The sequence below is a fragment of the Nicotiana tomentosiformis genome, chromosome 10, assembly GCF_000390325.3.
Source record: "Nicotiana tomentosiformis chromosome 10, ASM39032v3, whole genome shotgun sequence".
In the NCBI taxonomy this organism is placed as follows: Eukaryota; Viridiplantae; Streptophyta; class Magnoliopsida; order Solanales; family Solanaceae; genus Nicotiana; species Nicotiana tomentosiformis.
This window is the reverse complement of record NC_090821.1, coordinates 71,512,565-71,531,531: the sequence shown is the minus strand read 5'-3', so window position 1 is coordinate 71,531,531 and position 18,967 is coordinate 71,512,565. Positions and strand designations below refer to the sequence as shown.

The window sequence follows — 18,967 nt, the reverse complement described above, 5'->3', positions numbered from 1 at the left end:
TGATCACAAAAAGACAAGAGTTGAGCAACACCAAAATAATCAATGGGAGAAATAAGGGTCGTGACAGGATAGGTGCAAGATAGCTATTTGAGATCCAACTCTAGTACAATTCATTCTAATGTTCTAATGATTCTCACGAATTCACTCGATGATTAATTCATACATGTAGCCAAGACTCCTCTCTCAATTAAATCTTAACTCTACGATGTGAACTAATATAAGGCACTGTGAAAGTATGCAAGCACGCATTAATGGATTAGTCTTTAGGAAAACATCTCTCAAATACTCTCCTAACTTGATTTAATCAACAATTCAACAAGCTCTTTCGATTATTTAAAAGAATTATTGAATTAAACCAAATGAAATAATGCAAGAATAATCACCAAAATACTCCTCTTTCGATTAAATAAACTAGTGAACAAAGTTGCAAATAATTCAAAGCTCCATAAACGAATTCAAGTAAAGAACTAGAGTCAAAATTCACAAATATCAATCAAAACACCATATCCGCCAAACCCTAAGGAAAACTACTCCATAATTATGGAGAAATTCATCACAAATAAAGTTGAATAATAAGAAAATATGAATTCAATCCAAACTCAGGTGAGAGTTGAGGAAAGAATGATGAATCCTTGTGCTTTGAGTCTCCAATGCTCTCCCAATCTTCCATAGGTCAAAGTCCTTTAAAAATTGTATTTATGATGTATTTATACCATGTAGGAATAGGCCCGAGAGACTACCCTTTTCTAGCCGAAATATGAAAATACTCTGTAAAAATTGCACAGGCGCAGTGCACGGCGCCCCACCCCATGCGGTGTGCGAGTGGAGAAGTTCAGAGAACGATTTTTGACAGACAATATCATAATACACTGTCGCGCCGCCCCACACGGTGCGGTTGTGTAAAATTTTTAGAGTAATTCATTTTCTTCAATTTTTGATATCCAAACTCGGCTCTCGACCCCCGAACGCGATCCCGGTTTAATTTTTTGGATATTTACTCAGACTTCAAAGCTCAAAATCATTCGATTTAGCTTCAGATTATCTTCTTAATTCGGAATCACTTTCTGTAAGGTATAAAATACGTAATAAGTGTAATTCACTATCATTTGAGCTCAAACACATAAAATATAGTATTTAGAGTACAAACTATGACTAAAACACGAATTTCTAACCTACCCTTAAGAACCATTAGTTTCAAATCCTAAATACAACTCGGGGGCACAAAGAAATTCGAAAGGTGGAATGACTTGACAATGGTGTAAATATTGAAATTCAGAGAGCAATTGCCATTATTATAACTCCAACAAATACCATCAGCTCAATAAATTACTCCTATCTCATTTACTTCCACCGCAAATCTGAACCAAACACGAGACCAAACATCAAAAAGCGCTGTCCAATGGGTAAAACATTAATAACTCAACTTAACTAATTAGTTTATTTTTTGAAAATATAACATAGTACGTATATAAAAATAATATTTTAAAACCTTATAAGCTATATAAATGATTTTATAGCTTTATTTTACTTGGCTCGTCCAGAAAGAATATTGAAGTTTGAAGAGAGTCAACATATCTAATTTCACATCATTTTATAAAAGCTTTTGAAATAATATATTAAGTACATAAAGACTATATAAGTGCTACTATAAATCATTTTTATAGTCATTTTTATTTTTATTTTAAAAAAGAAAAAGATACTTAGAAGTGTAGTTAGAGAAAAATAGTTTGACAATAATCATTAATTTACTGATCATAAATACAAGTATTTCAATATTTACAAATGTTGACTCACTTCAACAAACATGATTTCTTTCGTCTTCAAACTTCAAATATTTTTCTTTTACTTCAACTTAAATATCGTCCAAATACTTGCTAAAAGATATTATAATGGAGGTGCTTTGGAATTCTATTCTATCCATATCCGCCAGGTTGTATTGACGTTGTAATCCACACTCAGCTCTGAACCAATTTAAAGATGGATATTATTATATCTCTAATTTTATAATTGGTCGGATTCTGATTCTGATTCTCTCATCTTATCCATAAAAAGATTTTCATGTTAAGGCAGTGTGATGTAGTTTATTTTGAAGTTTTAATATAAACATTAACGATTGATTCGACGACTCGAAATATATAGATTAAACAGAAACATAGAATTACTCGAAAAAAAAGCAAAAATAGCATACATTTGGTAGGAAGAAAAGGATAAAGGCTATAGATTGATAACTTAGAAGTAGATTTCTTGTAGCAAAAATAGCATACCCTCGTTGGAACAGTCACCTATGATAAAGAGAAGGTATAATGTAGCTTCAAAATGGGAGAATATATGGACATTAAGATTCCTATAATTTTTCAAAATCATAGGTTAGGTAACTACGAATTCATGGCCTGATTTACTTTATGGCCTGATTCTGCTTTCATTTTCTTAGGCTTTTTCATCATTGTCCTTAGATTTAAAATAGATTGTTGCTCTGATAAATAGATATGAAGGGTCGTTTGTTTATTGGATGATATAAGGGGATACTCAAATATTTAACTAGTGTTTTTTTTGTTTTTCATTACCCGATATTTTTATTGGAGCTTCAATCAATTTGAATTTGTACCGCATAAAGCCTACTAAAAAAGAAAGTATTCGCTAGGGGTATACAAATGAAACCGACAAATCGTATCAAGCCGATAATCCGAGAAAAAAAATCCGACTATGATTTTGTTTGATTGGTTTGGTGTTGGAAAAAAAAAACCTAATGATATTTGGTTTTGTTTGGTTTTAACTAAAAAAATCAAACCGAAACCAAACCAACTCGACATTATATGTATAGAAATTTTAAATATATCTAATACATGAAAATGTTTATTGTTGTGTAGTTTATAAATATTTCTTAAGTTTTTTCATAATTTTATCTTTTAACGTATTATTTCAAGTTTGGACTTATAATTTTTGGATGCTCCAGTAAATTTTATAGTCCATAAATGTTAATAACTCAAATAAATCCTAAACCAAAATCAAATCAATACTAATGATAATAAAAGAAATTCAATTCAATTGTACTATGAATGAAAATAGTGTTGGATATCTATTTTGTAGTTTTTTCATGGTTTAGATAAAATGCATAACTTATTTTTCTTTTAGTGTTTAGTCATGTAAATAATAGTACTTATTAGTCATACTTATTTTAGCAACTTATTAGTAATTTTAAATTATGTTTGTTTTCATTATGGCTTATTAATAATATTTATTTTATGCGATTTTATCATCTTTATTGTTGAATATTTTAGTATAATGCCAAGAATCATCTCATATTTATGTTATTGTATTAAAAAATACCTTATATAGTTCTGTCTTACTATAAAGAAATATTTGGAGCACAAACTCTATGTTGTGTGCTATGAAGACTTTATGGGGGAAAAAACGAAACAACCCGAAAATTCGAGAAAAATAAAGATTTAAAAACCTGACTTTTATTGGTTTGATTTGGTCTTTAGATTTAATAACTTGATATAATTGGTTTGATTTGGTAATTAAAAAATTTGATCCAACCCGACTTATGTACACCCCTATTATTCGCTATCGGGATTAATTTTATTATTAGAGCTTAAACTCGAAATATCTAATTAATTGTGGAAAGATCGTATCACAACTTTTGATAGTGTTTATCGAGTGTTGGGTGTGCGTTTGATCGAGTTCTTCTGAAGACAAATTCAAAACGATAATATTAGATGTTTAAAGTATCAATTGGTATACTATAGTATGTGACAATACGTTTGGACTCGGAGGCGGACTCATGAATTAAAAGTGGGACTCCAACATCAAATAAAATTTTGAGCAAATGCTAAAGTCGAAATCAAAGCATCACACTAAAAGTCAAAAATGTATCCATCTTCTCAAAATTCTGAATCCGCCTTGGTGTATAAGTAGAGCCAGAGGTGAGAAAAAAGGATTTCCCCTTAATGCATTGTTTTCCTTTTCCTAGAAGCACTGTCCAATGGAGAATCTAAAGGGGTTGATATTAGGATCGTTCAAAATCGAACTGAAACCGTTAACCGAACTGAATCGATGGCTTATTGGCTTATTGGTATCGGATTATCAGGATAATGGATGGTAAACGAATTGAGATTTTATAATTAACGGTTTAACGATTTGGGGGCGAATTACTCAATTTTCTTATCGGATAAACCGTTAACCTGTTAAGAATTTTTAAATTTACACTTTTACCCCCTATGTACATAAAGTACTACTGAAACCCTAAATGGCTAAATCCCTAATTTCTTTTTTCTAATTCTCAATTGTGTGCAGCCACTAGATACAGAGAAGTCTTGCAGCCACTAGATACAGAGAAGTCGCCAGTCTTTTCTCTCTTTTGAACTTAGAACTGAGAAGTTAAAAAATCGAAATCTCAATGATTAATACGTATATGTATGTATGAGTAGTATTAATGGTATTAAAAATTTGGTTAATACGTGTATGACAGTATGAGTAGTCTTGAAGACTCCTCAATTAAAAAATATTGTTTGGTTAGATCTTAGATGGTATTAAAATTTTGGTATTGATTTGAAACTGTCTGCTATTGATTGAATGATTGTTCAAAAAACTTCTATTTAGTTTAGCCGATAAGCCGTCCGATAACCACTCGATAATTGTTAATCCGATATCAATCCGCCCGTTGTCTAATTGGATGGCTAGCGGATTACTACATTTATAATTCGATAACCGTTAAACTGAACCGTTAAGCATAATTATCAGTTTGATCTGCCCGATAAGCACCCCTAGTTGATATCGAAGTCCAGAATGCAATCTATGCCGTTAGATCTTCCTCCCTAATGGGTTAAGCTTTTGTACGGCCCACCAGTACGGGCTCACAGAAGCAGTCCGTGAAACCGCCATCACCACATGATTTCTGTTTTTTTTCTCTTTTTCGGTCAGAAACAAATCACAATCAAACAAGCACATATACGCGGCATTCCAGCCTGGCAACCTTTTTCTCCTCGTTAATTGAAATCTCACATATGCCCTTGTAATTGTATAGGAGTAATTAATTTTAAAGAGTAACTATCATGCACACTCTTCGATTTTGTGAATCTTTTTATAAAACTTATCTAATTTTTTTTATTGCAAAACATATTTTACTAAAAATTATACAATATTCAAAACAATATATTTTTTTGTAACATTTTGAAGCTAACACACCTACATTATACTTTTATTTTTATACTACTAAAAACTAGTAGTACCGATTTACTACTTACATACTTTCAGGAGTTATCTGTATCGCTCTTAATTAATTACGAGCACGAAAAATTTATGCAAATGTTATTATAGGAACATTGGATTCAAATTTGTGCATTACATGATAACCTATAGCATCTGAATTGTAAAACAACTTTTTTAAGAGATTTTTAAGAGACAGTCAATTAGTGTTTATAAGAAAATTACTGTAAAATTTTACTCAGTAAATATATATATATATATATATATATATATATATAAAAAGAAATTATTGCTCTATACTAACTAATTTATAACCGTTTTTTGAAAAGCTAGAGCAAAATACTAATTTAACGGTTAACCTATTTTTGTTCTTATTAGCAACTTTTTTAAAGCCTCGAATCCTTTAAAGTAAAAAATCAAGTTAGATTAATATTCCAAATAAATAGAAAAAATGAAACTTAAATGAAGAAATTACTCCAATTAAGACACCTCAGCATATTTTATTCAATGGGCTCAACGGTCACTTTACATAAACATTTATTCTCCTTTCTTCAGTTTCCCAAAGCAAACATTATATCCTTTTCTTTATCTTTCTTTCATTTCAACATTGACATCACAACTCTTAAAACTTTCCACCACCGTCGCCACCACTATGCCGCCGGAAAACTACCTCATCACCACCGTCCTCCTCCTCCTCATTCTCCTCCCTCTTCGTCCTCCCGCCACCGTCACCGCCTCCTTCACCGCCGCCGATACTCCAAAATTCCGTGAAGCTCCAGCATTTCGTAACGGCAAAAATTGCTCAACAACTATTCACATAGCAATGACTTTAGATTACTCCTCCCCTTACCTCCGCGGCTCAATCGCCGGCGTACTCTCCGTTCTACAACACGCCACGTGTCCTGAAAACACATTCTTCCATTTCCTCGCCGTTCACCGACACTTTAACAACCTTAACAAAACAATTACCTCAACTTTCCCGTACCTTAATTTCAAGCTCTACAACTTCAATCCAACTTTAGTCCGTCATTTGATTTCCTCTTCTGTTCGTCGTGCTTTAGACCAACCGCTAAATTACGCTCGTATTTACCTTGCGGATTTACTTCCTACTACGGTAAATCGGATTATTTACCTTGATTCTGATCTCATTGTTGTTGACGATATTGCTAAGCTTTGGAATATTGATCTTAACGGTCGTGTATTAGGTGCGCCTGAATATTGTCATGCTAATTTTACTCATTATTTTACGAACAAGTTTTGGTTCCATCCGACGTTTTCTAACACGTTTGAGAATCGGACTCCTTGTTATTTTAACACTGGGGTTATGGTTATTGATTTGCAAAAATGGCGGAATAATGGCTATACACGCAAACTCGAGCATTGGATGAGAGTTCAAAAGAGGTACCTTTTTTCTATGAAATATTACTGTGTTTTAATTTGTATAATTATGTCTTAACACTTCTTAACAAATCTAAATGTTTTTATAGATTTTGAAAAAATATATCTTTTAGAGCAAACATGTTAATGGGTGTCATTGAAAGTTAAATAGACTTGATTTTTCTTTTTGTTGCTTATATCATGTTAAATTGTGGCTTAGAGGTTTATGTTAGGTGCCATTTGGATAATATTTGGTTGAAATTGATCTTATATGTGAAGTTGGAGTAGAAAAAAAGATTATTTGGACGTTTAAGTGTTTGCATAAATTTCACTTGAAAAAAGTTACAATTTTGTGAAAAATTATACTTTCACTAGAAATATTCGTAAAATCAGTTTTCAATTACAAATTTTATTTTATTGCAAATTGATTTGAAATAATGAACGAAATAGTAAAACACACTCTGATGATATACAAAATGAATTTACTGAATAGATATGGTAAGTAACGATTCATTTGTTTAGAACTGAGACATAATTACAGCAACAACAATCAGGGGGCGGATGCTAACATAGATCTACCAGGTTCACTGAGCTTAATATTTTATGCGTAAAAATTACTAAAATTATATTTTCTCCAGTCCACATTAATTATTTTTTGGCCTTTTTTTTGTGGTCCAAAATAAGTGGTTTTTTTAAATTTCAAGAATGAATTAATTATTTTTTCCTACATTGCCCTTGGAGTAAACAATGTTGAGTATGTGTTAGGGATGTTTACGTGAAGATAATAAAGGTTAATATAATCAATTTCATTATTAATTAATGTTAAAAGATGGATTTCTTAATCGGTATGAAAATATTCAAAAAAATCACTTGTTGTGGATCGGATGGAGTAATAAATAGTAGATATAAACCCATAACTTTAAAAATATAATGAGTTTAACGCTAAAAACTTTAAATATTGAATCCATAAAATTGAAATCTTATATTTGCCTCCGACAACAATACCATACTGAGTGTAATTATTCCACACGTGCGGTTTAAGGAATATGGTGAGTAGGCAGTCGTCTTGTCTTATGTTGTGCAGGTAAAGAGGCTATTATAAACCCTCGGCTCAAACAAACATGCATTATCACATCAGTATAGAGAAAGAAATACAGAGAATCGAGTGTAATGATCTATTTATTTAGAACTGAGACGTAATTATTGTTGTTATTAGCAGGTACAGAATCTACGAATTGGGTTCATTGCCACCATTTCTACTAGTATTCGCCGGAAATGTAAAGCAAGTGGAGCATAAATGGAACCAACATGGATTAGGAGGAGATAATCTTGAAGGGCAATGTAGGGATTTACATCCAGGTCCAGTTAGTTTATTACATTGGAGTGGAAAAGGGAAACCATGGTTAAGGTTAGATTCAAAGAAACCATGTCCGTTGGATAGTTTATGGGCACCGTACGATTTATTCCGACATGAATCATTGTTTTCGGATATATAGCTGATGTTCCTAGGAGATTACTGCTATTTTTAGCAGTAGAATAATTGTTAGAGTGAGCTGGAGACAGTGATGCTGAAGTTTGTAAAAAGACGAATGAGGACAAAAGTGTAGACTATGCTGATGTAGAAGGAAGGGTAGTTTGGAGTTTTGTGCAAAACAAAAAAAAAATGTTCATCTTCTAATTCAGGTTAAAGTCTGCAAATGGGATTATATGATCGTTGTTTTTGGTTAAAGATGATTTTAACCGTTGGATTTTGAGGTAAATGGTGGATTTACCATGGTGGGGTCATGTAGTGACGTGGAGGTTGTTGATTGGTGGATGAGATATTTGGAAGGATGTGATTGGATTATGAGAAGATTCTTGTGTTGCTTTCACAGATTTATATTTTTGTTTGGTGCTAATGTGATTTATATGCACTTTTCACCTACTTCAATTATTTGCTCTTTTTTTTTTTTTTCCTTTGGGATGTAGTAATTCATAAATCATGAAAATATGTTGTTTGATACTTTGATTGAGCTCTTTTAAATATTATCTCATTTTTAGGGTCCACAATTTGTTAGTAACCTTTTGAATTTCTTGGATCGAGTTCCTGTGTTTTTAAAATTTTGGAAATTTGTGAAAATCCTTGGTGTTTCATGCTTCTTTTTCCTTCAAATATATCGTAGTCAGGGGCGGATCCAACATACTGATATCGGGTTTAATTAAACATATAACTTTCAATTTAGAGTATGAATTATGTATGAAAACTTAGCAACAAATATTAAGTATGAACTCATAACTGTAAAAGTATAATGAGTTCAATACTAAAAATCTTAAGGTTGAATTTATACCGTTAAATTCTGGATTTGTCTCTGAATTTGTAGTACAATTGCTTAATAATACCCTAGCTTTTTTGCTTTTGATAATCCTACATGCTTAATAATTAAGCAATGTGACCTTAAGATAACTTTGACTATTTTGAAAAGAATAGATTTGCTAGAGGATCATTTGCCCGTGAATCATAAAATCTTATGCACTTTCTTTGTGTTATTTTGCTATTAAGGAAAAACAAATTAAATTTAATGTGCAACAAGAGTTTTTAGAGCATAACCATTTTTCTTTAACGATGTAATTGTAATCGGAGGCAGAATCTTTACAAAGGGGATTCCAAAAAAAAAAGTTAAAATAGATTGTAGTTAGTGGGAATTAGATGTATGACCATACAAAGGTTTTGAACCCCTTGACCACTAAGTTACATTTTTGGGATATGTCAAGGGGATTCAAAACTTAATATATAAAGGTAAAAATCAAAATTTACCTTATATATACAGTGTAATTTTTTGACGAAAGAGGTTTGAATGAACCCCTTCTGTCCCCTTAAATCCGTCCCGGATCGTAAGAGCGGAGCCAAAATTTTTGTTAAACGAGCCTTAAAATATACAGGGCTAGGGAATTATGAATAAAAATGCATGGAATTGGTAAAAGTGGTATCTGCCTTAACATTGGTTTCTGTGGAATGTGACAGGACATTATAGCTATATATTCCAGCTTTGAATGATGAAAAGAAGAATTTGAAAGCTAGCTAGATACAGCTATATATTGTATAGTAGTATATCATTTCTGGATTGACATCTACCAAAATTTGCCACGAATTGAATTGTGCAATCCTGCGCGCACCCTCTAATACTCAAGCTTTAGGATTTTCTCATTATTTTTGTTGATAGTATAAGATAATGCTAATGAAATTGTTGATTTGTTCTCTCCTTTTATCCTTCCTAGGAACTAGCTTTTATATTGGTTTGTTCGGATTAGTTTGTGTGCATCTTGGAGCGGACATATGTTTACCCAAACGGTGTCATCAAACACCACTTGTCATTGAAATAAACGCTCAAGCGAGATTATTTCAATGCGTAAATGAAGTTATTTAAGCATATATGTAATGGAATTTGGAATCTTAATTTTGAAAAGATTACTCTACTTTTGTGATTTGTATATTTTTGACATATTAACTTGCTATTATCGTTGTTCTAAAATTTCATCTATCTCGTTTGTCCTAGTTTGTTTATTTTCTTAAATATCGATATCGCTCATTAGAAATGTACGCCCATGTGTGCGTCGACTATTCATTGATACCTACTACTTGACTCATTGCAACACATGTATAGGTTATTATGTCTGTCAAAATTTATGCAGATGAAAAAAATCATGTAACGTTTTTGTATATTTAATGAGATTTGAATCCTAATCTCCCTCATGATCTTTATGGAGAATAATTCCGTAATTCCGTTGAACTTACTATTGTGAAGAAGACAATTGTGTCTAGGTCAAGCAAAAATAAATTAGGCCATAGTTCTATTTGAATTTAATATACATAATTCGTGTGTAGTCAAAGAGTAAAATAGTTCAAAAGGAATAGAGGTTGGCTACACATGCAGAATCCTCAAGATACTTTTTTCTCTTAAGCAATAGATAATGTAAACTGATAGACTTGGGAATAAAATTAAAGCAATAAATTATTCAATCTTTTTGTAAAATCATATCTTATTATATAATGATTGTTTTCAACTTAAAAGCTAACCAATCTACTTGATCCAAGCAAAGTATACATGAAAAAGAAGGAACAAAAGCACATCTTTTGATTCGAGAAAAGAAGAAAAGTGAATCCACAAGAGAAAAAGGGAAGAAGTAAAGGGCAATGAATGAAACATTGTTGGGATTGGCACATTTTTATGGGGAAGTACACAAATAGTCATTTTTTTAATGTTGTTATTTAGAAATTAACTGGTACTTATTTTATCTCGAAAATTTGAACTAAAAATCTTAATTTCAAGATATTTATGTCCAAAAAAAATTGAACACGAAATTTGAAATTCATGACACATTGGCTAATTTCTAAAAGCAGCCATTTAGAGTGGCTACCTGATGTCATTTCTACCAGTTTTACACGTATGGTTTTGTTGAACGATGAAATGGGCTTTTATTGGCCCAATATCTCTTTATATGCTTCCACTAAATAATACAGTAGGATTGGTATTTGATACATGGATCTTTACACAAACAGCCGGCCAGTATTATTGTTTATTTTTTCTAGCCGGTATACATAGATTATACATTGATTATATTTATACATATTTTATATATATATATTATACATATATTATATGATCACCGGCTATTTTTAATTTACGTAATTGAGTGGCATGTTATTTAGGTTAATTCTTCTTGATACATTTCTCTTAAGCAATTTTGGCTTGAGTTTATAATATGGGATTTAATTGGACCAATTGATTTTTTGTTGTGCTTCCACTGAATAATACAGTAGGATCGGTATTTGGTCCATTTCTCAGAAGCATCAAAGTACAAATTGCAGGGGGCGCTATTTGGTTGTACCCACGAGTTAAACAACTTCAGGTCGTCTTCTTCTTCTTTTACGGTGTTTGTAAATATATTTTAAGGTAGTTTATGATGTTTTACGGTGGTGAGTTATTGGGGCGCTTTATTTTTTACTATTGCTAATTGAAAAATGGGTTCGTTAGATTTATTGTTGTTTTGACAAATTAATGATTGAGGTTTGTTCTTGATGATATTTGAAGGTTATGTTTCAAATTTGAGCTCATTTGGAGTAGATTTAAGTATTAAATTGTATATTAGATTGTTAAAATTTGAAGAACAAATTTATGTTTCTAGAAAATTTGCACTTCAAGCCTATTTGGCCTTAAGTGCATGAAAACGTTGATTACACTTCAGACATTTTGGCCTTAAGTGCATCTGAGCCCTGAGGTACAATATTTTTACTTAGACTTATTAGCTTTAAGTATAGAAAAACGTTTGTCGCACTTCAGACCTTTTGGCATTAAGCAGGGGCGGAGCTACCCTTGTCCGAGGGGTGTCAACTGACACCCCTTCGCCAGAAAATTACACTGTGTAAATAGGTTTATTTTTAAAAAAATAGAATATATACAATTAGTTGACAACCCTTGACACACAACAAACTCTCAGCGCAATGGTCAAGGGGTGTCAAAAGTTGCTGAAGGTCGCAAGTTCCATTCCCGATTGCAACATAATTTCTATTTTACAGTTTAGTTTTTTTTTAAAAATTTTTAAACAAACTTCAAACGACATCGTTTTATTAGCTGTAAGTACTCTTTTTTAAACTAACAAACGAAATTGGGATTAAAGAAATCCCTAATTTCAAAAGTTAGTGCTCCCATTCTCAAAATTGCTCAAGTGTGTTGTGTGTGCCCATTGTTGTCGCCGACTCGCTGTCGTTGGTCCTCTTTGCAAATCGTTGTTCGATATTCGCCTGTCATGGCAGCCACGGTAAGTTCCATTATTCTTTGCAAATCGTTGGTACTCTCTTAAGGTGGATTGGATCGACTTTGTGGTCAGTTTGTGTAATTTCTTTGAATTTCACATTTACATTTATCATTGACTTTGTGGTCAATTTGTGTAGTTCCTTTGAATTTCTCATTTACATTCATAAGGCTGCTTTTAATTCGTGTGAGCATCTTGGACTTTTAAGTGTTTCTTTAACTTTAAGTGAAAATTCATGTACCAAAAGTTTGGAAATCTTGACAAACTTGACGGTTGTTATAACTATGAATTGTGATATTTTATAGAAAATATTACTTTTTTCGGTAATGAAGTTTATCAAGGATGAGATGCGTAATCGAATGAATGATGAAATTTTAAGTGGTTGTTTGGTGCCTTACGTAGAAAAAGATGTATTTAGTACTATTTCTAATGATGATATTGTAAAAACATTTCAAGAAATAAAATCCCGTCGAGTACGATTGTAATAATATAATATTGTTTTGCTGTCACTAGTAGAATCATTTTTCTTGGCTTCTTCTTTAGATTTTGACACCCCTTTGTGTAAATCCTGGCTCCGCCACTGGCATTAAGTGCATCTGAATGCAATTTTTTAATTCAGACTTATTGGCCTTGAATGCATGAAACCATTGTTATACTTTATGGTCCACACTGAGTTTCTATCGGAATCTTTACATAGAAAGCCGATTGGATTTGCTGTTTACTTTAAACATATATTTACTTTAAATAAGAAATGTGAAAGAATGTTATGCAAATGTAGTTCTTTTATTTATCAAAGAAAACTAGGCATGCACTTATATGTGCAATTCTTATTTTCAGTAGTATTTTTTCTAGCTGATTCATGTAGATAGAAACCAAAGGAATTCAAAGTGCTAGATCCATTTTGTAAACAGACACACATTATTCATTACAGATTAATGGATCATGTTTGTTGTCCAAATGTTTGACCTGTTTCCATTCAAACTTGGGCTTTAGCAGGTATATTGGAAAACTAAGTTCTCAAAGTTAGTTTAGGCCAATTTTGTGCAAGGACTTGAATGCAATTGGAGGTATTTTATTCTCAAAAACTAGAGCAGTCAAATTGGGCTTGACCCGTGAGGCCAGCCCAACCCAACACACTATTTGGGTAGGGTTGAGCTAGAATTTTTTGAGCCCATTTAAAACTGAGGCTCGTAAACCCGACCCAAGACAGCCCGCAAGCCCTTGAAGCTTGATCGAGGCTGGGCTTAAATTTAAATTAATTAACTATTAAATATTTAAAAAACTAAAAACCAAAAAAATCATTAACTATAATCCCCTTCCCAACCCTAGATTGCTCATTTACCCTTTCATATCAACTAGAATTTAGATTTTTGACATGCGTGTAATATGACAAAATTAGTTTTTCTTTTGCTTAACTAATAACGAACTCAAAAAGTTTTAGGTGGCCAATAATAATCTTTTTTTAAAATAAAATATTACTTCAACTGGCCAATTATCAGTTTGGATTATTTAATATATTATTAATATTTAAACTGCTCTTTAGTATAGAAAAAGTTCAATTTCACTTGCAAATTTCAGAAATTTTAAAAATTGTATGGACTCTAATGATAAAATCAGCAAATGATGTTAATCCTAAATTAAAAAATCTCAGCATATAAACTTATTGAAGCAATCCCTGAATTTGAGGAAAATGAAAGAAAAGTATTAAGAAAATATTCATGTAACTTTAAAAAAGAAGAGCTAGTGATATAGAGAATTTGCATTTCAATTACGAGATTCCTCGTCAAATATCAAGCTTTTTGTACGCTTTAAGCAAATAGAAGTTGTTTACATGATTAATCGACTATGTCACGAAAATATATTTAAAGATTTAAAGAAATTCAGGGTCGGCCCGCGCTAGCCCACGACCCTCTTAAGGCTGGCGATTTTAAAGCCCATTCATATGGCGGGTCGGCCCGTCCCAGCCTACCAAATTTAAAAGTCCACAAGGTTTGGGCTGGGTTGGCCCGTTTTGACAGCTCTATCAAAAACTAACATATTCCAAATAAAAAAAACTTGTTTTTGTTATGCAAATCAGAATTTCTTTCCGAAAAAGGTGTGGAAATACGTTCTTTGTTCTTTTATTTAATCTTTTTTTATAAATATATTTTTGAAAAAAAAACATCAACTATTTGATACCTGAATTGAGGTCCGACTAATCTAGATTGACATTACGTTAAACCCATGAAAAGGGAAAACACTTTCTATAAGGCTCGTAACAGAAATCTCTAGCTAAAAATAGATGGAGTCTGGTCATTCCACTGCAACCCTTGGTGGTAAAATTCAGAAAATATAAAGATATTTGGTTGTTTTTAATCTATTAATTTTCTTCTTCTTTTTTCTTGCTATTATTCTATTTCCCTTGAATCCAATCCAAACACTCACACATTATTCACAAAACCAAACTAGACCAAAACCAACCTGTTCTTATCCAAATGCCACCTAAGTGTTAACTTTGATACTGAAAAGACATTGGAAATTTCTGATCATTCCTAATCATATATAGATAACAAAAAAATTTCAATCTTAACACATTTCATTTGAAGGGAACCTTCATATGAAACTTTAAGACACCTTCCATTAAGTTTCATATTCTCAATAATTCTTTTTTCAATCACTACTTCCCATTTATAGGCCATATCTGAGTTTCTAAGTTGTCAAAAGGCAGTTTCCATTGAGATTTGCCTTGTATTATTGTTTTGACAACGTTTTGCAGTTCATACGGTCAACCCTAGTTCTAGGGTTTAGCGATAATCTCAAGTGATTAGCTAATTAATTATGTGAAAATAATAGCAGTTCGTACACTAAACTCACTGTCATTAACTCATAATCCTAAAACTTAGCATACTCACACAAGCTTAATTTACTTTCTTAAGTAAAGTTTTATCGGATTTCGATGCTATTTGCTACATAACAACTGTATAATTATAATTATGGTTTTTAAAAAAATCATAAAATACACTTATTTTAATAATTTGAAAAGAATAAAGAAAGAAAATAAGAAGTTTCCATAATGAATGAAGAAGTTAAGCAAACATGAGGGTTGAAAACAATGACGGAGCTACAATGTCGGTTACGGGTTCGTCGAACCCGATAGATTTGATTCAAATTATATATTTATCTTATAATTTTTATTAAATATGTACAAATTATTAATTTAGAGCTCTGTAACTTAAAATAATTAGAATTCTGAATCTATAAATTTGAAATTCTGGTTCCGTCTCTGGTTGAAAATACGACTACATCACATATCATGCGTAGAGGTAGCACGATAATGGATTAATTAAATAAAAATTAATTATTAATTAATTATATCTACGCATACATTAATACTTTTATAAAGAAAGAGATTAAATAAAATATGAATATGATTATGATGTCGAGAATGGCAAGAGCAAGCAGCCGTATCAAGCACGAGACCTTCACGTGTGGCCAGACCTTCTTGTTCAGTACAACCAACCCCCACCCTATGCTCTTTTATTTAAAAACAATTCCTTTTTTTTCTCTATTAAAAGACATGATCAAAAATATATTAATAGATGATTTCTTATTATCTGCTTAATTCTTTTTTTTTTTTTGTTTTTTGCACAATTTATCTTACGATACGATGTGATAATTGTGAGTGCGCTTTCCTTTTTCTTACTCTCACTTCCAAAAAGAAAGTGCTAAAGGGTGTGCATGCTCGACTAAAAAGAAAGGAAAGCTTCTTACTTTCCACACATTATGTCGTAATAGTGAATGGTGAGAGATAATAAGTATATAATATATAACCAAATATTTATATTAGTGAAGACTAACGTAATCTAATTCAGGCACTACCGTTACTCGAATAAAATAATATTAATAATGTATAGCTCAACAAAATGACCTAATGGGATACTTCAAACTTCAAAGTAAGTCTAGAAGACTTTGGACCGTTTGTCCATAAAAATATTACTTTTGTCAATTTTAAAAAATATATTACTTTTGTCAATAAACTTTTGCAGGTTGTTAAAAAAAATTCGATAAATGAGTTTTTCAAAACCATTTTTTCAAAAAGCTTTTTTCCTTTAACTCACAAAATTGCAATATTATTCAAGTGAAATGTATGTTCAAATACAATTTTAAATTTCAAATACTATTTTTTTAACTTAACTACAAATACTTTTTTTTTTCTTCAAAAATTATAATTTTTATATGTCCAAACGCCTACATAGATAAATTTAATAAATTTAAAATAAAACTATCTTCCACTCTTTCTCCCTTCCACCACCCAACCGACCAACACTACCCCACATCTTCTCCATATTATCTGAAAATAGATATTCATATTTTAAACTCATGAGAAAGAATTATACAGTTCCAGAAGCTATGAGGTGTCTTTAATTGAATTGATCAGTTTCATCATTATTATGCATGTTAATTCCTGCTTCCCTGCATGTGTTAATTTGCCTCACGTATGTTTAATTGAAATAATGTATTCCACATTTCGATATATAATAACAATTTATCACAACGATAATTCAGGTGGATCCAAGATTTGAACTTTATGAATTCAGATGTGAAATTTTATCACATCACGTCTAGTTTAGTAGGTTTAAACTCTATTTTTTGCACTTATTTAGTTAAAATTTTAATACATATATGTAGTGTTTGTCATGATTTTCTTACTATATTTAGTATTCTTATCTCTTGAAGGAAAGAACAACATATTTATCATAATTGAGTTTTTTTTTTTCTAGAAGGAAAATATAATTCTTCCCAATTTGGATTGTCCCATTTCTTGGAGGAAAATGTTTTGACTTCTATAATTTGAGGATCCTTCTTTCTCATTCGTCAGCATCCACAATGTAGCCATAAGGGATTTGAGTGTCTTGTTTAGGGGGAGAGAACTTTTCAGGACAAGTATTAATGTGTCACTTGTATTTGCCTCTTCATGAGGTTTTCTCTCGATATTTTGTACTCTCTTTTATACAGTTGATCGTTTACCTCCAATGTGGACGTAGTAACTAGTAACTTTTTTATTGGATCCGCCCTGAAGACAACAACCATAATAGTCGTAGAAGGTTTTGCATAAGTAATTCGGAACTTGAATTTACTGACTCTTGAGTTTTGTAAGCTCAAACATAAACACCTCCACCCCCCCCCCCCCCCCCCCCACGAAAAATAGAAGTTGTCCTTAATTTCCCAAACAAAAGAAAAGAGTAGTAAGAAACAACAAAAAAACCTCATGCACAGTAATCGAAATTGAGAGCTTCTCATAGTGTCGAAAAGACAATGAAAAATGACGTTAGTTTTTACTAATATAATCCCTAGTAATCGAAGATGCTTTCCTAAGTAAAATTGGGTGGAACACAAGAAAAAGAATATGGGTTGTACTGTTTATTTTACATTATAAATCATAATTTAATCTATCACTTAATTGATTTTTGAGCTTTTCCCCATTATAGTTTCTTTTCTTCTTTTTGTCTGGAATCTATTTAACAAAAACAACTCTGGCAATTGGATGCTATAGTCGTCATACACTTTGAAAGGAGAGTTTTAATTTCTTGGAGTTTTAATTATTGGATTAAAATAATTATTAAATTAATAGGTATATTGGAGATTTCACGTGTGAGGAGTTTGACTATTATTTTGATCCATTTGTTTCGGCAAGTAGCGTAAAATTCTAGCAACAACAAAAAGGCAGAGAGAAATATCTACTCTAACAAAATGTGTAAAGTGAGGACTCCCAATGTATGATTCGTTATGAAATTAAATTCTCATGTACAGGTCCCATCAATATTTTTCATCTTTTTTTATTTTCTATATAATGTTCGACATATATTTTATCGCCTTAATTAGTTCAAATTTGCATCGTGTAAGATCAATTAAAGAAAAAAAGAGTTTCAGACCATTAATTTTTTTTTTTTAATTTCAGGGTTCAAATCTAAAACATCTTATTAGGATGGAACAAACGTCAAAATCTTATTTCAATTCTCATTTTCTTTTAATAATGCTATTTTCTAGTACTTTAGGGAAGAGTCTTGACAAATATTAGAAATTAATGTAATCAATGTGCGCCCCAGGTAAGGTATATAGACTTCTACGCAAATTAACTCCTCAAAAGCTCTCTTTATCGATCTCAGATTGAAAACCTCAACAAATTCAGGAAATTCTCCAAAATAAACTTATAATCTCTCGAAATTCATGCAAAACATAATTTGTTATTATATTTAATAGAACACAATAAAAATAATGAATTTATATAAGCGCTACCAATTATTTAATTAAAATTTAAATTGTTGTTACACGTATATTGTTGTCGTATTATCCTATCTGCTGTGATTATGCATTTTTGAGTCGATGATCTATCGAAAACAGTCTCTCTATCTCTTTAAGGTAAGGGTAAAGTTTGCGTACACACTATATTCTACATACCTCACTTGTGAAACTGTACTGAGTATATTGTATTGTTGTTGTTGTTATACCTATATTAATTTTTGCCGGGAGTTTTTTTTAGTTTGGTTAGAGAGTAGGATTTGTATAGAGACAAGTATGAGATTTAGAAACTAATCTCTTTAGAAAACTTTAA

The 18,967-nt window shown here is 31.4% G+C and overlaps 1 protein-coding gene across 2 annotated transcripts; it reads left to right on the top strand.

Moving 5' to 3' along the window:
- The first annotated feature begins 5,860 nt into the window (after positions 1 to 5,860).
- Positions 5,861 to 8,634, top strand: LOC104107877 (probable galacturonosyltransferase-like 3). 2 transcript variants are annotated; one of them, XM_009616790.4, is made up of 2 exons: positions 5,861 to 6,609; positions 7,802 to 8,634. In XM_009616790.4, the coding sequence occupies exons 1-2, from the start codon at positions 5,861 to 5,863 to the stop codon at positions 8,079 to 8,081; spliced, it is 1,029 nt and encodes a 342-aa protein (XP_009615085.1). In that variant the 3' UTR covers positions 8,082 to 8,634. The 2 variants fall into 2 exon arrangements, with proteins under 2 accessions (XP_009615085.1, XP_070043393.1); XM_070187292.1 differs by having other exon boundaries at positions 5,861 to 6,613; positions 7,809 to 8,634.
- Positions 8,635 to 18,967: the final 10,333 nt, after the last annotated feature.